Raw genomic sequence first — 24280 nt, forward strand, 5'->3', positions numbered from 1 at the left:
TTCTTGAGATACGGTGTTTGTGTTTGAACAACCTACCTAACTGATTCTATTCACCTATATCATGATTTATGATAAATGAACGTATACAGGACCCAATGCCGAGAAAGATAACCAGAACGTGTAAGTTGTATAGTGAATAATATAAACGTATGGCCACACTGGTCATCTCGTTAATGTTAATGTAATCAAATAATTATAATTTAAAATATATAGAGAGAAAAGGTCTATTCACTGGTGCCGAGAAGGACCTGACATGACCATCTGGAACAGAATATATTTGTGAAAGTTCAGACCCTCTGTTTTGCCCCTCACAAACATGGCGATTCTGAAACGCTATACCAAAATACATATTTTTCACTTGCAGCAGACATATGCATAAACGTATTTTCACAATTATAATCGGCCAGACACCAAATATTGCATTCGGTTGTCGTCTTCTTGTCACAAGGTTAGTATTATACAGAGGTGAAAGGTTAAAATAAAAAGTTAAAAAAAAAAAAAAAAAAAAAACGACGCCACGCCTCTTCATGTTGCTGCAGGAATAGCTGACTGCTGTGCTCAGGACGAAGTCGGAAAAACAAGGTTTATACTGTTATTTGAATGGAGTACACTTTCATTGCATTGATTTTGTAGTGTTTAGCAGGCAATTGTGGAACAATGCATACATTTTCGGCATTTAGCAAAAACTATATTCATAACATATAGTCTTTAACTTCTGGAGTAATATTGCACTGCTGACTTGAAATTGAAATTCTATAAGGTTAGTACGACGGGACAGTGCAATGAAAATAGCTTGACCTTTTTCGATCGGCATTCTTGACCTTGTGCGTTGTAGTTAATTGTGGATGATAAGTAGCAGTGTCTGGGATGTTTCATGTTGGTATTAGTAGACAGTGTCTGTTCTGGTACGTGTATGGCGAGATATTAAAACAAATTTAATTTAGTGTACGGCCAAATAAATAAATCTGTTTGATTACTTGATCAGAAAGTTTTTTTTTTTGAAAAAAGAAGCGTTTGTGATTCAAGACTAAAAGGTACAATTGAGAATACTTTTATAACGCTGCCTGTTTATTTGTATTAATAGTGTATTTCTAGATCTACTTAGTTTATTTGCCGTAGTTGATTCAAAGAGTATAAAATAGCTGCTTCATGATGTTACATTTAACTATACGATATAGCTTTGCACAGAAAAAATAAATGTTGTTCTCGATGTTGATGTAGGTAGGACTAAGTATAAAGTATTTGTAGGAAGGAGCATTGCAAGAATATGGACATTTACTGAATTACTTCCCTTAGCTATTGTCCAAAAAAAAAAAAGTTACTTAGCTACTACTGTACTAAAAGAGGTCGATGTCAGTGTGTGAGGGCAAACATTCCTCACTCAAAAGGTTGAACGTGAGCATCTGCACCTTCACAAGAAGGCACCTGGAAACGGTCAAGTGTCGCTAATTTTAGAAAGGGAAAACCGTAGCGAGCCGTTGGATGTTTCCCATTGAAACATACGTATATTGTTTCGTAGCTGGTGAGTAGCAAAAGCATTGTTACCTAATGACCGGATCTCAGTGATATCTTCGCGCAAAAAAAGGAGTAAAGCGGCTAATACCTTGTGAATTTAATTTATTTATTCACATTGAAGAATACTTTTTTTTTTTGAAGCAGTTTTATTGAATACGTTTTACAAAATGTAGGTTGTAAACTTTTTTTCATGATTTATACGAAGGTTAAGCTAATGGTGCAGGTGTAACTCTTCTTTTTCATTTAAGGTGGTCCCATAAAACCCCCGTGCGTTCTTTATTACACGTAATAGAGGCCCATTCCAAGAAAAGCAACAATGGGGCCCAGTAAGCAAATTAGGGTTTTGCTTCTGAACGACATGGAGAAGCTAGGCAGGACCCTCTTCAGATTGGAGCAAGGTACCGTAACACTTTCCCTTGAATGTTGTCATGCAGTTTTCCGCTATAATTGAGCTAAAGTTTGGAGGATACAATACCTCTTGTCTTCTAGAATGAGTTTCCAGAATATTACCCAAGTCAAAGATAGATGTTTGAGTGCCTCTTGTATGTTGTGAAATCAAGAACTTTTCAAGAATGTTCTGTACCTGGTTAATTGTGTTTTTTGTTTGTTTTGTTGTTTTTGGAGAATAAAGGATTTTTTTTAGTAAAAAATAAAATAAAATAAAATGTTCTATATATATATATATATATATATATATATAATATAAATATATATATATAAATATATATATATATATATATATATATATATATATATATATATATATATATATATATATATTCATTTGAAAGATGTCTGATTCAGTCAGTTATTGATTTGTTTAACATATGCAGAGAATTTCGTAAAATGGTCATGTGTTAATTGTATATTGTATAGGGACTTTGCATTCACATTGCAATGTGTTACAACATTCTATTGCTTCCATAGTGCAGCAGGTTTAAATGGGTTGAGTGTTGGGACCAGCTTTGACTTTGTAAAACTCTGTATCTACATGACAATGTGTGCTGCTTTCAGCTTTAGAATTTAGTGTAACACTTCCATGCCCCATAGAGATTGAACTATCAAGAATGTTGGAAGTATTGGGCTGATACTAATTTTACAAATGCAAGAACTCCTGGTAGATTAACATACTGTATATACAGTTCGTCATTTACAGTGTTATGGCATACCATTCTTGAAACCACTGTCCTTGAATACAGCTTTATCTTGGCTAAGTGTAGAGAATCAGTGGATTTTGATTACCCTTTATTCCCTTTTGTTAAATCAAATTAAACATTTATTTATTTTTATAATTTACAGAAAAAAAATTAAAAATTAGTAATAGTTATGGATAGTAAGTACATGCCTATTTCTGAATATTCTTTCACAGTTTAAATGAATATTTATCAATTTTCAATTAGCTGGAAACATTTTTTATAATTCGTATCATAAAGAAAGGAGAGAAACACTGTGCTGTACAGTAGAATGTGTGCTAAAGTTGCATGCACATTTAATGTGCAAACAGAATATGGAGTGAGGCTTCATTTTAAAGACATACAAAAACACAAAGCAGGCAACTTCTATCCAGCATGAACAGATCGGATATTACTCTGTCTTTTGTGTTTGTGTGTTCAGGGTATGAGCTCCAATTCCGCTTGGGTCCAACTTTGCAAGGAAAAACTGTGAATGTTTACACTAATTATCCGTCCCCTGGAGAGAAGTTGAACCGGCGGGCTTTTAGGACTCTGAAGTGGATAAACCCAGCAGGCAGGGAAGATGACTCTGATAAGTTCTGTAAACTTGATCTAATGGTAGCAGGATCTTACGAATATAATTTTGGTAGTGGGTGAGTTTCAATTACATTTTTCACTTTCTTTTATTTTTCGTTGGATTTTATTTGTCTTGGTCCCTAATGTGCAGAATGCTTTGCTATTAAAATTCAGAGGGTAATTAAATGCAATGGGTAACGTGTTATATACTAATTATAATGCCAATGTAATATTTTGTTGTATTTTTCACTAAGACATGATCTCTGCCAGGGATGTAAATAACACATTGCAGTTAGAATAGAACTTCTGTCACCATTCAAGGTTTAATAAAATCCAGGAAAGTGATTCCAATCCCATAATAGAGCCGACACCAAAGATCATAAAAAAGTTAGTCACCCTGATCCAGATTAGGATCCCCTAGCTCCTGAACTTGCTTATTATGCTTGTCAGAACTGTGAATCTATAGACATATTCCTGTTTTTGTGATAATCCGGAATATATAATGCTAATCGGAAACACAAATTATTGAAGTACGCACTGTATCCTGAATGTACTGTACAAACCTCTAACATGCTGTGCAGGGATATTTCGTTTGTTATAATAACTCGCATAAGTTGTATACTGTAATTAAACGACCCATGGTCTTTTTCCCCTGACTAGGGAAGAAGTCAAGCATGGAGGAGGCTATATCGTGGTTGACCCTGTATTGCGTGTTGGTGCTGATAACCGCGTTCTCCCATTGGACTGCATCAGTATACAGACGTATCTGTCCAAGTGCCTCGGACCCTTAGATGAGTGGCCAGACAGACTCCGAGTTGCTAAAGAGTCAGGTACGGAGATGAGCAGTGCTGTTTAATATTGGTCTGCCCAAACCAAACACATTTTTATTTAGTGTTGCCCTTTTGTTGTGGTCAGTAGCTGGACATTGTTGCAGTGTGTGTGTGTAGTTGTGTCAGTGGCATTTCAAACAGTTTTATTGTAGGTAAAATCGTATTGCTTACTGTCACTGAATTATGCAAGGCAGCAGATACTAACACTGACAGAATTCATTACCATCTCAGTGACTTCTTGTTAACCCTTTCATCTGTGGCGACCTCATATGGGGACGGATTTAAAAAAAAAGAAAAAAAAATTCTAGTCTTTATGTGGGAACATATGGAAGACGTAAATGCATTGAGGAAACTGTTTCCCTCCCCCCATTTTAAAGCAATAGTCTAAAATGTTCAATGAAAAATAATTTATGCCTAAAACTACTTTTTTTTTTTCAATATGAAATGCATGAAAGGGTTTAAACACCGGTTAGACTAAAGCCGTGAGGTTTTGCAATCCTCTCTTTCTCTGTAAATGTGTATTTAGCTTATAAGCTGGAACCTTTGGTATTACAGTAACTTAGTTTAAAACAACAGTGTAGATACACTTTTTCCAGTCCAGTGTACCTACTATTTACTCAATTGTGCCCTCGAATAATTACCTGCATTTTCTCTAAAGGTTATTGAGGTAAAAACTCATTGTGGGTTCGACAGATTATTAAACATTTGTTGATGTTTGACTGTTTTACACAAACAATAAACCATAAACTGCATTTCTTCTTTAACTTGTGCATGTTTTTCCTAGCTTCTTAGGAGAAATGATTCTGACCATACCACCTTTAGCTGCTGTTACCTGCTGTGTTTCACTTCTCTACACCACTTGCTTTTCCCCAGAAATATGTGTAAATTGCTGTGTTAACCAGTTATGTTCTGTTAGAGGGTGTATGGCACACTAACTGCAATCAAGTAGTTGCTGGTGTCCCTGCCTGTAATTGTACTGTAATGCTGTAAAACGATTTCTAAGTTGTTCATTTTCAGTATTGATGCCAGTTTTACATCAACGATTTGACCGCTGATGTCCCTGTTTTTGCAGGTTATAATATGATTCATTTTACACCACTGCAGACACTGGGTTTGTCTCGATCATGCTATTCCCTGGCTGATCAGTTAGAGCTGAACCCAGACTTCTCTAGCAAAGAGAAACAATTCAGCTGGACAGATGTTGCAAAACTGGTGGACAAGCTCAAGACAGAATGGAATATCATCTGCATTACTGATGTGGTCTATAATCATACTGGTATGTAAGCATTGCAATGGTCAAACACATTCAGAATCAACAGAAGCAAACCAAATGTTTAGCTGTCGTGCCTTGATGACGATTAATAATTATGCATAACGTTCAAAATTAGTAATTACATTATTGAAATGGAACTAATGTATTACAAAGGGATGGGAAACCTCTCTGAGGGTTCATAAATGTTTAAACTTTGTCATTTTCACCAACAGTTCTGCTGATGTGTTACAGCAATTGTACTTTTAGCGCCTCGTGATAGCATCTCTCCTGTTTGAATAGTTTACTGTTGAATGTTAATATTTACTACGTCTTACAATTGGAACTGTGAATAAGTTGCCAAGGTGATTTGTTTTAGCGTTGGTGTAGCTTGTAGTCTGCATTGGGTACCAGTACAATAGTCCTAAAATATCAAACCAATTTGAAATTACATGTCTCCCAGTTACAAAGGAACTGAAGCCAAGCCAATAAAAATGGCAGAGCGTGTGGCTCCGAGCACAGTGCTTATTGTATCTGAGCTGCATACTGAACATTATGTGAAGCTGGACTCAATGAATGTGGCCTCTGTTGGAGATTTTAAATAGGTTTTTGAATAGCGTATTTGTTGTTACAGAAAATAAATACATTAAGCAACTTGTTTAACTTTTTATTAATAACATTCAATTTTAGTTGCCATCAATTGATTAATCCTTAATTTTTTTTAAACAGATCAACCTTTTGGGGATTTTTGTACAGGCTTACATGTATTTGTTTTATTTTAGTGGGGGAAGTAGAGTACACAACTTTCTTTCACTGGCATGGAACCAAAGTTTGTAAAGGTCAGACTCGCCTTGAAATACAATCCGCTACCTGTCTTAAATACCATGACATGCCGAGATATTAGGAGGAGTCGCTGCCTGTCTTAAATACCATGACATGCCGAGATATTAGGGGGAGTCGCTGCCTGTCTTAAATACCATGACATGCAGAGATATTAGGGGGAGTCGCTGCCTGTCTTAAATACCATAATATGCAGAGATATTAAGGGGAGTCGCTGCCTGTCTTAAATACCATGACATGCAGAGATATTAGGGGGAGTCGCTGCCTGTCTTAAATACCATAATATGCAGAGATATTAGGGGGAGTCGCTGCCTGTCTTAAATACCATGACATGCAGAGATATTAGGGGGAGTCGCTGCCTGTCTTAAATACCATAATATGCAGAGATATTAGGGGGAGTCGCTGCCTGTCTTAAATACCATGACATGCAGAGATATTAGGGGGAGTCGCTGCCTGTCTTAAATACCATAATATGCAGAGATATTAGGGGGAGTCGCTGCCTGTCTTAAATACCATGACATGCAGAGATATTAGGGGGAGTCGCTGCCTGTCTTAAATACCATAATATGCAGAGATATTAGGGGGAGTCGATGCCTGTCTTAAATACCATGACATGCCGAGATATTAGGGGGAGTCGCTGCCTGTCTTAAATACCATGACATGCAGAGATATTAGGGGGAGTCGCTGCCTGTCTTAAATACCATAATATGCAGAGATATTAGGGGGAGTCGCTGCCTGTCTTAAATACCATAATATGCAGAGATATTAGGGGGAGTCGCTGCCTGTCTTAAATACCATGACATGCAGAGATATTAGGGGGAGTCGCTGCCTGTCTTAAATACCATGACATGCAGAGATATTAGGGGGAGTCGCTGCCTGTCTTAAATACCATGACATGCCGAGATATTAGGGGGAGTCGCTGCCTGTCTTAAATACCATAATATGCAGAGATATTAGGGGGGAGTAAGTGTGATGTTGCACTACTTTGTGCTGCACAGTAATTCTGTTTTTTAAAATAATGCTGTTGTATTAAATACTCCAGATCAAGGACTGTACTGTAGAATATTTCATGTTAAGGTCAACAAATGGTATCCACAATATTGATGATTGATTAATCAACTTCACGCAAACTACCATCTTTTTCTAAAATTTGGTGCACGTTAAATTGCTGAAAAGTTAGTTTTTTATTTGTCCCACTGCATTTTTATTCTTGCATTTTTCTTCCACTGATGATTAGTTGTCGAAGCAAGAGTATGTGATATGCAATATGATGCGGTTTTTACATGTAATAATACACTATATTACTTCAGGTTTAAAAAATAAATGCTGAGGTTGTCGTTGGCAGTTTAGCCATATTAACTATGAGAATCTTGTGCTTTAACCTGCAGCTGCTAACAGTAAGTGGTTAATGGAACACCCTGAATGTGGTTATAACCTTGTGAACTCACCTCACCTGAAGCCAGCCTGGCTATTGGATAGGGCCCTCTGGCATCTGACATGTGACGTAGCTGATGGAAAGTACAAGGACAAAGGATTAACTGCTCTGATTGAGAATGATGAACACTTAAATGTGAGGGTTTTTTTGGTTTTTTTTCATAACGAATTACTCCTTGATTGTGATCATGTGTCTAGATAGGGTGTCGGTGTCTCTGGGTGTTTACCAAGTCCTGATAAATAAGCTTTCCTATTGAATGATTGAATGGTGACACTTGCACCTTTTACATGATTCTAAAATTGCAGTATTTGAGAAGTCATCAGGCAAGTACCTCAATGTTTTAATACTACTCAGATATACTTTTTAAGGCAGATATTCAGCTACTGTAAACTAAAACTTTGTATGTGCTACCTAAAATGGGATTTAAATATTGTTTGCATGTAAACCAATTTCATACACATTTTTTTTTTCTCAATAAATTTAGCACTAAGATCAACATTGTTGATTTGCAATCTATATATGCTATCTGGTCTAGGTTACCATATACATTAATTACCTGAATTCTGTTGCTAGCAATGATGTTGTGTAGATGAACAAGAACAATTTCTTGACAGGCAATTCGCAGAATAATCTGGGAAGATGTCTACCCAAGGATTAAATTGTGGCAATTTTACCAAGTAAATGTGGAAGAGACTGTGGAGCAGTTTCAAAACCTCCTTGTTAAAGGTGAATATGCAGAAATATTATCTAAAGTTTTAGAAGTTAATTGTAGGGAGATTCACGGAGTGTGCTAATGGTCACTTTAGTGTAACAGTCAAATCTGTGATCTAACTTTATTTTGAGAACACACCTTAATCTCTGGTGGTGGAATGAATTTGGAGCTAAAGTTTCGAATTTCAAAGTCAATTGAAGTTTATGATTTTAGTTTGTTCTGTTTTCTTTAGCAATGAAAATGTCAATTTAGATAACTAAATGTGCTATTCTGTTAACACGACAATGAAAGTGTTATTTTATGATGCATTATTTAAACACACATTCGTTTTTTAATTTAGGCAATAGAAATATTGTGTCTGGTCCTAAAAAACCTCTCAAGATCATTCAGGATCCTATGTACAGAAGATTTGGCAGCACCATAGATATGAACATAGCACTGGAAACCTTCATACCACACAGGTAAAGTACAAGAAACGTGTGTCTGCACAGTTGTATTGCATTTTTAATTTTGCTTGTGGCATAAAATATGGAATGTTGCTAAGGTTACATAGTTTTAAGGTTGCCCTCTAGTGGCTGGTACAACAGACTACACGATGCAGTAAAAAAAAAATATTTTCACACGATTGTATGTTTATAAAAAAAAAAAAAAAAAAAAAGCAGCATAGTCCTGTGAATAAGATAATGCTAATGGCCTGCTGTACAGATGTGTTTTTTTTTTTTTTTTTCTAAAGTAATGAGCCCTCAGCTATACTTGATTGTTGCAACTGGTTTCATAAGAGGTTAGAGGAGTTGAATGGAGCGTGTTACAAGCAACTGCACTATCACCAGGAGCAGGTATGCCGACTTGACTTATTGACTGTGATCGGCAGTTGATTGAAATTCCACAACATTTAGTTTAACGTTTTATTAACATTTATTTTCAGGCTGTTAACTGTGTTCTGGGCAATGTTGTCTACGAACGCCTTACTGACCATGGTCCCAAGTTGGGCCCAGTGACTCGTAAAGATCCTTTGGTAACAAGGTAGGTTACAGATATTTCAATCCCTAGCTTCCTATAACTGCAGCACAGCAAGTGCTGGTTGGTAGGTAGGTGGTGGGTAATGTATCCTCAGTCTGTATTCAAGGTGTTTGTCATCGAATAATCTTGATATTTGGTGTGCAGGTATTTCACATACAGGTTTGAAGAAATGAGCCTGGAACAGGAGGAGCAGCTGATGCACCAGTCTGACAAAGCGTGTCACTTCCTGGCTCACAATGGCTGGGTGATGGCGGACGATCCCCTCAGGAACTTTGCTGAGCCAGGTGACTACACTGAATCGCTGCAGTCTGCCATCTTCACCTAGTTTCCAATTCAAAACTCAATGAAGTGAATGTAACTTTGTACGATTACCCAACAGAAAAAGGCAGCTAAAGAACCCCATGTGCCTTTGACTTCTTATAATTATTATTATAAGTCACACTTTATGTAACTGCCTTTTTTATGGGTTAACACCACTAGGTGGCAATGTATCACAAGAAGTCTGAGTGATGCGGTGCTCTTGTTAGGAAATGCATTTTTCTGAACAATCAGTGCGTTTACATGAGCATAAGAATTCCGATAGATTTTGGAAAACTCATTCCGATATCAAGTCATGTAAACACAGTTTTTGGAAAATGTGTTGGAATATTCTGAAAGTCAGTTTTCGGAAAACAGCACCTAGACATTTCCGATTTAAATTCCAAAAACTAACAAAATGTATATCGTGTAAACACACTTTTTGGAAAACTTATTCCTGTAGCGTACTGCACATGTGTAAACTTTGACCTTCATTCCTGCACATGGTTTTAGAAAACAGAGAAAATAATAATAATCTGTAGTCAGTCTGCATGCATCCATTTGTCTAGTTAGGGATAAAGTAATACATTTGTCCGTATGTATTTGTTAATAGCCCGTACTGAAACAGCAAATGTTTTCCAGCTTTAAAATGATGTGATCATTTAAAATAATGTCTGCAAAAGAAACTGGTAATATGGAACAGGATGAGCTGTTGGAAAGGCTGATTGCACATTGTGGGGAATCTGAATAGAGGTATAGGATAGTAATCTTTCAATTTAAGACCTGACACTTTGATAAAGCACTATATTGGATTGGTCTCTGTTCTATCACAGAAATGTCCGGTCTTCAAATCATACTTGGGCTACTGCAGTACTTTGCATGCGAAAATATCCTGTGTTTTCTGAAAACTTCAATCCATGTATACAGTTGAATTCTAATTAGATTTTCTATCGTTAATCACGTAAACACAGAAAAGTGACGTTTTAAGAATCAGTTTTCTGAAAACATTAGTTTTCGGAAAACGCTTTGTCATGTAAATGTACTGATTGCCAGTTTCTGTTTGGATACCAGAGTTTCTGGTGCGTGTCATTATCTGTAAACAAGAGTGATGTGTTTTTAATAGGCTCAGATGTTTACCTGAGAAGAGAATTAATTTGCTGGGGAGACAGCGTCAAACTCCGTTATGGCAACAGTCCTGAAGACTGCCCTTATCTTTGGGCTCACATGAAAAAGTACACTGAAATCACGGCAAAGTACTTCTGTGGAGTGCGGCTCGACAACTGTCACTCCACGCCTCTCCATGTGGCCGAGGTAGAGTACTTCAGTCCACTGTTTGTATTTATTCTCACTGGTTCAAAAGTAAATACGGTACCTGAAAGAAATGATGGGCTATATTCACAAAGCATTCGTCCTATGCTAAGTTTACACCTTTCATACCAGTTTTCTTTTTACTTATTATTTTTATTTTTTTGTGAAAATGAACCTTGGTGATCCAGAGCTTCAGAAAAACCAAAAACAAACAAACCTCGGGAGGTTCATTTTAAAGAGCTCCTACATGCACCTTAGTTGTGTCTAAACAGTGTTGTACCATTAGCAGTTTGTTTTTCCATCTAAAAGCAATGCAAACTTAGCACTGTGAATATGGCCCTATTTCATAACAAATCTATTAGATTTTTACAGGTGTATAACAATTGTGTACTGCTATCTAACTAAAATTAACTGAGGAACCGAACTTCTCTGCGATTTGAGTGTGTTTTTTTCCTTAATTAAATTATTCATTAAGGATAAGAAATTCTGTAATTTGCAAGAAATATTTTCTGCCCAGTTGATTCCCTGTTGCTTAAGGAGTGAATTGTGTTGTGATCTGTAGGAGATGCTGGCAGCGGCCAGGTCAGTCAGGCCTAATCTCTATGTGATAGCAGAGCTCTTTACAGGCAGTGAACTCATCGACAATGTCTTTGTCAACCGCCTGGGGATTACCAGCCTGATCAGAGGTACTGATCGCAACCAGCTTACAGGCCGCCTTCAAAAAGATGCAGCATGAAACTAAATCGTTTTCCTTTTTCTTTCTTTTTCTTTGTCCCTATACCTACGCTTCTAACTTTTGATCTTTTGGCTGTCTTATGTTTTCATCTTCTTAACTTGCTAAGTAAATTCTTTCTTCATTTTATTACAACAAATCTTCGTTTTTTAAATTACTTTTATCTGTCGTCCTGAACTCCCTTTTTTTATTTTTTATTTTTTTACATTTATTTCCTTGTCGTTTTATATTCCCCCTTTTCTGGGCTTCTTTCTGCTTCTCTCGCTCTCTCTAACCCATGCCCAGTCTGGTACCTTTGCTTTGCTTCTCTGTTTAACCCTTGCTTTTATGGCTCCCTTGTTTGCTTTGCTGCCTGCAGTACTTGCTGGACCATGCCAGAGTGATACGGCCTGATTTGTATGTGGTGGCTGAGCTGTTTACTGGAAGCGAGGAGCTGGACAATTTCTTTGTGACTAAACTGGGCATAAGTTCCCTCATACGAGGTAGGCTGGCTGCTTTCTGCATACAGCAATTATTGTGAGTGATAAATGTAACCTTAAATGAAGAAATGCAGTCTTTTTTTACTAATGAAAAGTCTGTACAATTACATTGGAACACTTTGGGCCTGGTTTTTAAGAAAAAATCATTTACGTAAATAACTTAAGTTCTCATCTGTTCTTCATTGTCTTTGTTTAAAATAGCTTGTTAAATCTCTGCCTGTCAGGTTAGTTGAAAACACAAGATGTCTGCCTTTTTAATCAGTATTGCACAAACACCATTTGCTTTATTGCTTTCCGAGGAAGTTCAATACTTCAGTACACCAGCCTTGCTTTAGTTAAAAGCTGAATGATTTTTAATTCAGCATGTTAAACGTGGAATAATAATTTTGTTTATTAACTTGTGTTATGACTTCTCTGATTTGATTTTATTATTGTTCTATTTATTGTGTGTTTTTTTTTTTTTTTTTTTTTGTGTGTGTGTCACCCAGAGGCTATGAGTGCTTCTAACAGTCGAGAGGAAGGAAGGCTTGTGTACCGGTTTGGGGGAAACCCAGTTGGCTCCTTCTTTCAGCCCTGTCTGAGGCCTTTAGTACCCAGCATCGCTCACGCACTCTTTATGGACATTACCCATGATAATGAATGCCCTATTCAAGTACGATACAAATACATTTATCATCCAGAATTTCAGTCCTAAACTTTCAGACGAAAGTCCAGTGTTTAACAAACCCTAATGTCTTTTAAGCCATTCCAGGTTTCTTAAAATGGTCTGTACAAAATATATGTTAATTGTGATCTGAATTAAACTAAGGAAACCACTTCTAGTAGATGCTAGTTTAAATAAACACCTTTTCTGTAGGTGTTTTTTTTTTTTCTTCTATTCAATTCCGCATATGATAAACTGGCCCCATTAGTTACTTCTCAGAAACCCTTAAATATACATATTTCATTTATAGTACTTCCACTTGACAGTGATCCAATTATTCATACATCCACTTAACTCTGTTTACAGGCCATGCTATCAGATATGTCATTGCTTTTCAAATCTGTCTCCGGGCAGGATTAGTTTTTGTTCACCTTTTTATTTGTTTCTCTTTCTAGCTTCGCTCCATGTATGATTCTCTCCCCAGTTCAGCAATTGTCTCCATGGCGTGCTGTGCTACAGGAAGTACAAGGGGATATGATGAACTGGTGCCCCATCAAGTAAGTGAGCACACCCTGATCAGAACCACTATGATAAGGGTATGACGTGGGTGAATGCAAATAATATATATATATATCAGTATCTCTCTCGATCGAGTATCGACCTGTATAAAATGTGTAATCTGATTCTGGGAACTGAGTTGGTGATCGCGTTGCAATGCAACTGGTTTACGTTCTTTAATCTGATTTCTTTAATAAAACAAATTCAAGAATGTGACTGAGCTAATGCACCAGTACGCTGTTCTGTTCTGTGCTTGTGCAAATTGTAAACCACATCCTTAAGTATAAATATATTATGAAGGGACTGTGGTACTTTTTAAGCAGCCAAGGAACAGCAAGTACATTTACATGTTACAGAAATTAACGTGTGTTCATAGCAAAGATATATTTGAACTGCATTTTGTACACCTTCTTTACCTGTTTCCTTATGTTTTATTAACAGCAGCTACTGACAGAACCATTAATGAAGTATATGAAAACACACAACACTAAAGTGTAGTTAGTTAAAAGGTGTTTATTTTAGTAATAGAATAAAAACAGAGTAGCTAGCTCTGGTCTCAGTAGGATGTTTCTGCGTCATCATTCATACATGAGAGCTTCATCCGCTCAAGGCACAGGACATACACAGCATTTCAAATACAAACAGTTTCCACATATGGTTATTAATAAGCAGTTTACATATGTGGCTGTTTGAAATCCTTTTTGTGAGAAGAAAAGGACGTGGCATGGCTCCAGCTGTTTTTGTCCTTGCATGATCTGTTTTTTATGTTGTTATGGGGATCTATTTCTGCTTCTCATGCTCTTGACAGTAAGCCAACAGTGTCCAAACTACACTCACTCCTGACACAGAAGAATAATAATAAAAAAGAAACAGGAATATACTGCTATATTCTGCTATATTCTTACAGTAGTTACATTTGAGAGCCAGTTTTTGATGGCATTAAAACCTATTGGCAGATGAAAATGTCCATTCATTCATTACTGCGTGTTCACCTGTATGCTAGGGTGACTGCATGTCTAACAGGTGTACTGTGTTCTGCACTTTGCCCAGATCTCTGTAGTTAAGGAAGAACGGTTCTATCCCAAGTGGAACCCTAAAGCACAGGCTTCGTCCCCGGGGGAGGTGAACCTGCAGAGTGGCATCATTGCTGGGAAGGTGGCCCTCAACAAACTGCACCAGGAGCTAGCAGCTAAGGGCTTTGGCCAGGTGAGGCAGCAAATTAACCCTGTCAAAAAACACACGCCTGCTAATAGCTGACAGGAACTAATTTACCATTTGCTGTAACCTTTTACAAAAATATATAATTTCTCTAACTACAAGTTATTCAGAGATTCTATAACCTAGTTTTTGTTTTGCATACTTTGACTGACAGACTGAGAGGGTTACAATAACTGATTCCTGATAGAACAAGATCAAGTTCTTATCTTGAAGGACTTTATTCTCACTTGCTGTACTTCCACGTGCAGATGATTCATAGTGTTACGTTTCCTTGATTTGCTTAAGTGTTTTTTTTTTTTTTAATTGTTTTTCCAGGAATTTATTGCATGAAAAGGCCCATGCTGACATTCAATTTGGAAAGCAATTCTGGGCTTGAAAGGTGTTGTTTTTGTTTTTACAAAGTCACAGATCAAGAAGGGTTGAGAGCTAATTTATTTTGTGAATGCCTTTTTAAAAAATAAGAGATTGAGGAGGAACACATTTAACTGCAATTTCTTCCCATGAAAACCTTGTCTTGTGGCTGTAGGTGTATGTGGATCAGGTAGATGAGGACATTGTTGCAGTGACCAGGCACTGCCCCAGCTCCCACCAGTCGGTCGTAGCTGTGTCACGTACTGCCTTCAGAAACCCCAAGACCTCCTTCTACAGGAGTGATGTCCCTCCCATGTGCATCCCAGGTAATGCAGGTCGATTTACCTTTCCATAACATAAAAAATCGGTGAAATTATACAATGCTTTTATTAAAATGTGACTCCTTTTTATTTTATAAATGTTAAATAAATAGTACAATATAATTATTATTATGGCTACAAATGATGTATTTATTGATATTAAATATATTTTTCTTGTAGGCAAAATAGAAGAGGTGGTGTTGGAGGCTAGGACAGTGGAAAGAGCAGCTGTGCCTTACAGAAAGGATGAGGAGAGCATTAATGGCCTGCCTGAGGGTACAGTGGAGATCACAGAACATATTCAGGTAATTTAAGCCTTTTAAATAACCATACAGGTGTATATTGCTATAGAATAGGCTGTTGTACACATTTTCATGTAAAAAAAAAACTGGGCTTGGAGAATAGCAAGTGAATCGCTTTTTTTTTTTTTTTTCTTTTATCATTTACTGTAATTCCCACGATCATTGCATCAGACAAGGCAGTTTGTAATCCTTACTGTTTGCATTTCTAAATTTGTCAGTTTGGGGCGGGATGGGGTCATTTTTCTTATATGTTTTGGTGTTTTCCTAGGTGCTTATTAATCTTGGTAATTGTTACTGACCAAAAGACATGGATTGATTAAAATACATGACTACTTTTTACTCACCTTTTTATGTATTTGAAGCTAAAAGACAGCAAGGTTGTAAAGCAGGCAGTGACAGCCAAGGGTCCCCATGAATTTGTCCAGGAAATCGAATTTGAACACCTAACTCCTGGGAGCGTGATAGTCTTCAGGTAAACCAGTTGAGTTTTTAAAGATGATATCATTATCTGTGAATGGCTTGCTCTCCAAACCTGTGGTATTAAAATACCAATAAAACAATATGTAAAAATAGCATAACCTTTTTAATGTTGTGTTCTTGGATGCAGCATTGTCATATCTTGCAGTACTTCACTTCATTACCTTTCTGTCTGCAGAGTGAGTCTGGACCCAGAAGCACAGCAATATGTCGGCTTGCTCCGAAATCAGCTTACCCAGTTTAGCCCTCACTTTAAATCAGGCAGTCTTCCTGATAGCAACGCAGACCCCATACTTAAAAAACCATTTACAGCGTGAGTAATCACACGTGTGTGTGTTAATATTTTTTAATGAAATGTTTATCAAAAAACATTTTTATAGTAACTGCAATTTTACATACACTAATGTGTTTTAACTGAATCAAACAAAAAATGCAACTGTACAATCTCTCTCTCTCTCTCTCTCTCTCTCTCCCCCTCCCCCTTTTTTTCTCTGACTTACAATTTGTAAGTAAAACATTTAATACAGCATAAGACGCATTTAAAGTTCTGTGAAGTATATGTGAAAGAGAGAGTGGCATTGCCACAGACATACTAGCATAGGTAGGAACATAACCAGATAACTGCAACCCTAGCTATAGTGACTGTTTCTCAATTGTAGTATTGCGTCGGCGCTGTCCCTTGCTGACATGAATGTGCTTCTGTTCCGTTGTAATGAGGAGGAGCAAGAGGATGGTGGCGGGTGTTACAACATCCCATCCTGGACAGCTCTCAAATATGCAGGACTGCAAGGTACAGAATGAGGACACCATTGTGTAACGGTGCATGCTGAAATGGCTGTTGTATGCTGACCAAATATAACTGCTTTATTATGCAATGAGTGATTGAAAATAAAACTAATATGGATAAAATGATATATTTAAACACATTCTAATACAGTATCCTCCCCTATTGAAAGCTAAGCTATGTAGTGCTGTGATATCTTTGTTACATAAATTAGGCAGTTCTGTATCAATTTTAATAATCTTTTTTTTCCCCCATCTGTAAATGTCCTGTTTCACATAGGCCTAACGACAGTAATGGCAGATATCCGACCTAAGAATGACCTTGGTCACCCTCTCTGTGACAACCTGCGATCAGGAGACTGGATGATGGAATATATCAGCAACCGTTTAATAACACGCGGCGGCGCCTTAGGAGAGGTACAAACCAGTATATGAACTCCCGTGGAATTTGTCCTCAAGCAAATATCACCTTACAGAATTGGCATTTCTAAATTTACAACATGTTTGTTGGGGGCTTCAGACAACTGTATTTCTAAACACGGGGGGAGTATACATATCCAAATTTTAAAAGGAAAGAAAAAGTCACTTTATTATATCACATTGTAATTAGCCAATCAGAGTTCTGTATTTAATTCACAAGAGGACTTGTATGTGTACAATTTCATCTTTTTAATAAAGTGATGGGTTGTGGTCTTAAATGAGAGTAGCAGCAGTTTTGTGTTTTCCAATATAGTTCTGCGTTCTGTTTTCTACCAGGTAGGAAAATGGTTCCAGGCTATGTTCACATACCTGAAGCACCTTCCTCGCTATCTCATCCCATGCTACTTTGATGCCATTCTCATTGGCGTCTATACCAGCCTTCTAGATGCCACCTGGAAACAGATGTCAAGGTAGGTGTATAATATATCAGCTGGTATTTAAGATGCTATCACCATGTAATTTCTAATGGCAGCGTGTTCATTGTGCAGAAAATCTTAGTTATTCACAGCATTTATCTAACAATAAAAAGGCCAAAAATATCCAGAGGCACCCTTACATAGAAACTTAAAACAAGGTGGAATGTTCCTTCAAAAAAGCTTTGGAACAAAAGTGCACAAGTTCTGTGTATGCAATTCTTGTAAAAAAATGTTTTACATAATGAAGTAAACTGTAAAAAGGGAAATATTCTCCCCAGTTTTGTTCAGAATGGTTCCACCTTTGTGAAGCATCTGGCTATGGGCTCGGTGCAGATGTGTGGAGTGGGTGGATTTCCTGCCCTCCCTCCACTGTCTCCTGAACTGCAGGGCGTTCCATACCGCATCAGTAACATCAGCAAGGAGAAGGAACAGTGCTGTGTCTCCTTAGCTGCAGGTGAGCCATCTACCGCTAATGTAAAGTATTTATTTCCCTTCAAATAAAAATAGATTAATAAAGGTGTAATGGTGTTGATTTTTTAACATGTTTCTGTAATGCCATTGCTTTTAACATTTGGCTTCTTTGCTTTAAGGGTTGCCACACTTTTCCTGTGGTATTTTCCGGTGCTGGGGGCGAGACACGTTCATTGCACTGAGAGGACTGATGCTGGTGACTGGTAGACACCTGGAAGCCAGGTACGGCTCCAAAAGGGCCTCCTGTTTACTCGCATCATGTTCAAGCTTCTGTCTCACTTTTTTTTTTAACTTTCTAGTTTTCAGTGTCGGTTACAAACATTTCACCAGGATAGTAATTTTTTTTGAAAAAGAAGAGAGGGTCTTTATGTTGCTTGCACAGAAGTTGGGCGTACTAAGACATAGAACACAGACATGCTCAAAAGAAATGAAGGAAGGTTGTCAGTGTCTGTGTGATTAAACCGAAAACATTGTGGATATTAAAACTAATGGCACATGAAAAGTAATTAAACATATTCCAGTAAATGAATCCTGAGATATTTTGCAATCCCTATAATTATGTTAGACAAAGGGTGCAGACACTATTACCACAGATCCTCTAGATAGTTGAACACAGGTGTTAATTGCGACTTCTGTAATTTACAGTATTGTGTTGCTCTACAGCACCTGATACTTGTTCTTTTTATCTTTTAGAAACATAATCCTTGCTTTTGCTGGTACGTTGAGACATGGTCTGATCCCAAATCTTCTGGGCCAGGGTATCTATGCCAGGTACAATTGTAGAGATGCAGTGTGGTGGTGGCTGCAGTGCATCCAAGACTACTGTAACATTGTTCCAAATGGGACTGATATTCTCAAGTTCCCCGTCTCCAGAATGTACCCCACTGACGACTCGGATCCACTGCCTGCTGGAACAGTGGTAAGGCTGGCAGAAAACAAATCTAATCCACCAGACATTGTCATAGAACAAAAATAATTTCTGAGTGTGGTTTTTGTTTCTTATTAAATCACCTGTGGCATTTTCAGTTTAGATTTTTTTTTTTTTTTTTTTTAATACTGAATAATTTAAATTGCAGATGGAAATTCAAAACCATCAATTATATGTTCACAATTAAGCAGCAGGAGACTGGCATTTAAAACTGTAGTATTGCATTTCAAGGGGTATGGTTTAGTGAGCTTGATGCTTCTCGTTCATTGGTTTTACAGCATTGTGCTCTTGTTCTCTGTGTTCCAGAATCAACCCCTGTATGATGTAATTCACGAGGCAATGCAGCGTCACATGCAGGGAATAGAGTTCAGAGAAAGGAATGCTGGGTCTCAGCTGGACCGCCACATGAGGGATGAAGGTATATACTACACATAGTATTAATAGATGTGCTTGAAGTGTTTTGATACTGCACTGTGTGTAAGGATATTAAACTAAAACATCATAGTATTCCATGATTTTAACATTTCAAGTTTCAGTTGAAATCACAAAAAGAAGATAGCTAGCAAATTTATTAAGTAGCATCCTGCTCCTTTTGTCTACAGTGGGGTTTTCATGAATGCAATTGTAAATACTTAGCCTGGGCATTCCTTAGCAAATCATTAGGTTGTCAAAATCATTATGGCCTGTTGATTGCAAATTTGATTAAACATTGCCTGACATTTGGGTAGAGCCCATATTTGAAAACGCATTGCAAGGACATGTGATGAAATGTTTAACTTTCAACTTTGCAAGGAAATCACAATACTGACACCTAATTGATCTTTTGGAAAGATTCATCTTGTATATCTTTCTCTCAGGCTTCAATGTCTCGGCTGCAGTGGACCCTGCAACTGGCTTTGTATTTGGAGGAAATCGATACAATTGTGGTACGTGGATGGATAAAATGGGAGAAAGTGAGAGAGCCGGCAACAGAGGAATACCAGCTACCCCAAGGCAAGAACTAAATGCAAATCTATTTTTATGACAATTATTTTTTGATTTTGATTTTATTTTTTTTCTTATAATTTAATCCAGATTATTAGGAATATGAAAATATTCTTATGAGTATTCTGAAAGCTAATATTTAAAGCTCTAGACCCGAAGCTGTATGGATGTAAGTGCTGCTGTAACTGTGTTTTATTGCAGGGACGGGTCTGCTGTGGAGATAGTGGGTCTCAGTAAATCAGCGGTTCGCTGGCTGGAGCACCTGCACCAGGAGAAGCTGTTCCCCTACGCTGCTGTCACAGTGATGAGAGATGGTACGCCTGCTGCAGTCTGTCAGGATATGTCAGTATTCATAATAACGCATGTAATGTAATATAATTCAACCAATTATATTAACTTGTTGTACAGTCTAACACATAATGTTTGTGTTGTAAAAGTGCCATGCAGTTGGAATACAAATGTAAAAAAAATAAATAAAAATGTAACACTGAATAGCCAATATCTGTATGTAATCAATGTATTTTTGTTACTTATTTTCTTTTTCAAATCTTAATTTCTTCACCTAAATGGATTTTGCTTACAGCGCTGTGTGGTTTAATTGTAAATATTTGTTTGGCAGGAAAACGAGTGAACGTCTCCTATCAGGAGTGGAATAAAACAATTCAGGATAAATTTGAGAAGTCGTTCTATGTGTCTCAGGACCTGTCTGATCCTAATGAGAAGCACCCGGAACTGGTTCACAAGAGAGGGATTTACAAGGACAGCTATGGGGCCTCCAGCCCCTGGTGTGACTACCAGCTCAGACCGAATTTCACCATAGCCATGGTGGTAGTAAGTGCACTTCAAAACTAGTTGTTGTATACTTCTATTTTATTAAACATGACTTGCTGGTGGCAGCAATTGTTGTTCCTTGCAAGGAGACGTAGTTCCACAATCCCTTCATGAGAACATCGGCTCAGTGTCTTGTGTTGACCCTGTGTTTGTACTGTAGGCTCCTGAGTTGTTCACCCCAGAGAGGGCCTGGCAAGCCCTTGATATGGCAGAGAAGAAGCTCCTTGGTCCCTTGGGAATGAAGACCTTGGACCCAGAGTGAGTACAGGAGTGTGACACAAATTCTAGAAGAGACCCATCATAAGATTGTCTTGGGATAACAAACATTGCCAGGTTATTGACAAACTTTTGCTTTGTTTTTTAAAATGATTTTCATCTTCACAGTGACATGGTGTACTGCGGTGTCTACAACAATGACCTGGATAATGACAACTATAACGTCACTAAGGGTTTCAACTATCATCAGGGACCGGTTAGTGGTTTCCATTGCTGTTTTCATTAATCTGATTAGCTTATTTATAAACTGTATTGTTTAAATGTTGTTAAACCTGTGGTTTTATTTTTTATTTTGTCTTAGGAATGGCTTTGGCCAGTTGGTTACTTTCTGCGTGCCAAACTGTATTTTGCCAGGAAACTGGGGACAGAAGTATACAACAACACTGTGAAATTAGTGAAGAATGTCCTGTCACGCCACTATGTCCACCTGGAGAGGTATGTCACACATAGCTGTGTGTGTGTATATACACAGTTCATATAAATAAATAAGATTAACAGTGGGGGGATTAAAACTAAAATACTTCGTTAGACACAGAAATCGTAACACTGTGTTCTAGAAATCTCTGACATGAAGTCTTATTCAGGGTGATTCTAAAGCCATTCAGTTTTTTTTTTGGTTTCTGTTCAATTTTTTAGATCTTCCTGGAAAGGCCTTCCAGAACTCACCAATGAGAACGGGCAGTACTGTCCATTCAGCTGCGAGTCCCAAGCCTGGTCCATCGCCACCGTCCTCGAGGTCCTTCACGACCTCTGAAGTGTTTGTGTTGCATCTTAAATACAAGTGATTATTCAGAAAACATTCAGTCTCCCAGCACTGATTTTTGTTTTTGTCAATGCATTTTTTTATGTTTTTAAATAGTTTTACAATTTTGCACAGACTAAATAAATATGTTTAGTCAAACAAAAAAAATAATTAAACTAGAAATGTGACTTAATTAGGTGCAAAAAAAGATCATTTACAGTTTATTCAGCTGCTAATTGACAGCATTTAATTTTTTGAAGCATGCATGGATTATTGGTTACTGAATGATAGTGTTAAATCTCCCCAACAAAGACTGATAAGCCCTGTTGTTGTTTTTATGCAAGAATATTCAAACCAGTTTTGTTTAAACTCTGTCTTTCTAACATAAAATCTTAAGACTAGAAAGACACAATATAGTTTTTAGCCAATGATGAGGGGGCAGCTACTGTATGAGTGTGCTTAGCATTTGCTTTTTGGGTATCAAATAGACTTTAATAAGCTTGCCCTATAAATTAGATGTAACGTAAACCTGAACACCTAAAAATGCTTCCAGAGTATAATATCATGTTTGTATGTGTGCTGTGTGGTAATATATATATATATGTACATGTCAACAAAGGTCTGACATCTATCTATTGTGGGAGAGTGAATTGTATACCAGGTAATCTGATGCTTCCTGTCATTGTAGAGGTGGCAGTCTAAACTGGGCCGTTTTATTTTAATTGTGTGCACTTATTTTGCGATATTTTTACGGCTTTTTTTTCTTTTTTCAGTGAGAAATGCAATACTGTAATGGGTTATTGCTTGGTCACTTGTGTTTGTCAGATATACTGTGAATTGATATATAAATGTTCTCCTCAAGCAGTCCTGTGGTATTGTTTTTCATTCATTCATTCACACCAAGTGGTTTTCCTCACTAATTTGAAAATGTTTTGTTTTTATTGTATCTCTCCATCACTTTTTATCTTTCTCAGCCATGGACATTCTTTATTTGAACATTGAACATTAGGGCAGCAGTGTGGAGTAGTGGTTAGGGCTCTGGACTCTTGACCAGAGGGTCATGGGTTCAATCCCCAGTGGGGACACTGCTGCTTTACCCTTGAGCAAGGTACTTTACCTAGATTGCTCCAGTAAAAACCCAACTGTATAAATGGGTAATTGTATGTAAAAATAACGTGATGTCTTGTAAGTCGCCCTGGATAAGGGCGTCTGCTAAGAAATAAATTATTTATTTATTATATTGTTTTTAACACCATTTATTTACCATTATCTAATTACATTATTGTTGTTGTTATTATTATTATTATTATTATTATTATTATTATTATTATTATTATTATAATAATACTGTAAAGCCAAATAATCGCCGGTCTCCAGTACACACGGGCTGCTGGGAAATATGGTAAATAGATGCCGGGGTCTCTTTTAAACGCTGGGTTATGAGTAATAATATAATGCTCATCATTTGGATGTACCAGCCAATACACACACATGGCTGTACAGCAAGCTTACCAATTTGTTTTTCAACAGCGATGAAGAGACTCTTAGGCTCAGGATGAATGATAAGAAAATTGAATTGAATTTATTTTAAAAGGTACACATCAGGTTTTTCTATGATGTTATTCATTATAAAACCAGTTGTGAAGCTTTTTAAAATACAAACTTGTTTTCTGATATTAACAGGGTTGCCTTTTAATGTATTTGTACGTGTGTATTTTTTTTGTATTAACAGTATTTCGTGCATTTGAGTCTTGCAGTGAATATTTGTATTTTGCTCGTTTTCCAGCATTCTTATTTATCAACGTACATGTTATAAAAACAAATTAGTCACTTTTGCTTTGATTTTGTGATAAAACTGGTACTTGTATTGATTTTATTGTTAATCTTTAAACCGTTTGAAGCATTTTTTTAATGTATTGCGTGCCAACATTATGAATTTATCTTTCGTATTAACACAGTATTTCATGCGGTTGTTTTGCAATGAAGATTCGTTGCTGGTTAATTTTTCATCGATTGTCCATGCTTACCAATGTACATGTTTTGAGGGTGAACAATAAATATAATGTGTTAATAAAGCATGGTACTGATTGCTTTTATTAATTTTAAAACCATCTTTGTTTTTTTTTTAATTGTGCTGCAAGCCTACCTTAATACACGCTTGTGTTCTGATATTTACAGGGCTGTCTTTAGTGGATTTTACTGTTTGTATTACTATTACAATACAAACTGTTATTACCCCTGACACAACCTTTAATGACATTGCCGGAATGTTGTAATTTACTTATGTCGTTTCTATAAGGTTGTGTGCAGGCAACTTTTTCATGAACTGAAGTA

General features: G+C 37.0%; 1 protein-coding gene across 8 annotated transcripts; it reads left to right on the plus strand.

Annotated features, from left to right (window-relative positions):
* Nucleotides 1-22: 22 nt before the first annotated feature.
* Nucleotides 23-24021, plus strand: LOC117412199 (glycogen debranching enzyme-like). 8 transcript variants are annotated; one of them, XM_059031713.1, is made up of 34 exons: nucleotides 23-120; nucleotides 1764-1913; nucleotides 3130-3340; nucleotides 3924-4093; nucleotides 5166-5369; nucleotides 7571-7752; nucleotides 8232-8343; nucleotides 8670-8790; nucleotides 9063-9165; nucleotides 9255-9352; nucleotides 9494-9633; nucleotides 10770-10957; nucleotides 12046-12169; nucleotides 12655-12818; nucleotides 13265-13366; nucleotides 14418-14573; nucleotides 15112-15262; nucleotides 15437-15561; nucleotides 15921-16030; nucleotides 16214-16348; nucleotides 16695-16825; nucleotides 17099-17235; nucleotides 17575-17708; nucleotides 17993-18168; nucleotides 18305-18407; nucleotides 18879-19104; nucleotides 19420-19531; nucleotides 19971-20106; nucleotides 20299-20411; nucleotides 20717-20928; nucleotides 21089-21186; nucleotides 21313-21400; nucleotides 21506-21639; nucleotides 21841-24021. In XM_059031713.1, the coding sequence occupies exons 2-34, from the start codon at nucleotides 1832-1834 to the stop codon at nucleotides 21956-21958; spliced, it is 4596 nt and encodes a 1531-aa protein (XP_058887696.1). In that variant the 5' UTR covers nucleotides 23-120; nucleotides 1764-1831; the 3' UTR covers nucleotides 21959-24021. The 8 variants fall into 8 exon arrangements, with proteins under 8 accessions (XP_058887696.1, XP_058887695.1, XP_033876238.3 ...); XM_059031712.1 differs by lacking the exon at nucleotides 23-120 and adding an exon at nucleotides 349-448; XM_034020347.3 differs by lacking the exon at nucleotides 23-120 and adding an exon at nucleotides 514-582.
* The last annotated feature ends 259 nt before the right edge of the window (nucleotides 24022-24280 follow it).

Source organism: Acipenser ruthenus, chromosome 10, assembly GCF_902713425.1.
Source record: "Acipenser ruthenus chromosome 10, fAciRut3.2 maternal haplotype, whole genome shotgun sequence".
NCBI classification, from domain to species: domain Eukaryota; kingdom Metazoa; phylum Chordata; class Actinopteri; order Acipenseriformes; family Acipenseridae; genus Acipenser; species Acipenser ruthenus.

What these genes read in the sequence shown, in the direction of transcription:
- LOC117412199 (XM_059031713.1), top strand. Translation starts at nt 1,832, where the DNA reads ATGGGGCCCAGTAAGCAAATTAGGGTTTTGCTTCTGAACGACATGGAG. An exon ending in CCCTCCCATGTGCATCCCAG is followed by an intron (nt 15,263 to 15,436) that starts GTAATGCAGGTC and finishes TTTTTCTTGTAG; the next exon opens with GCAAAATAGAAGAGGTGGTG. An exon ending in GCGGCGGCGCCTTAGGAGAG is followed by an intron (nt 17,236 to 17,574) that starts GTACAAACCAGT and finishes GTTTTCTACCAG; the next exon opens with GTAGGAAAATGGTTCCAGGC.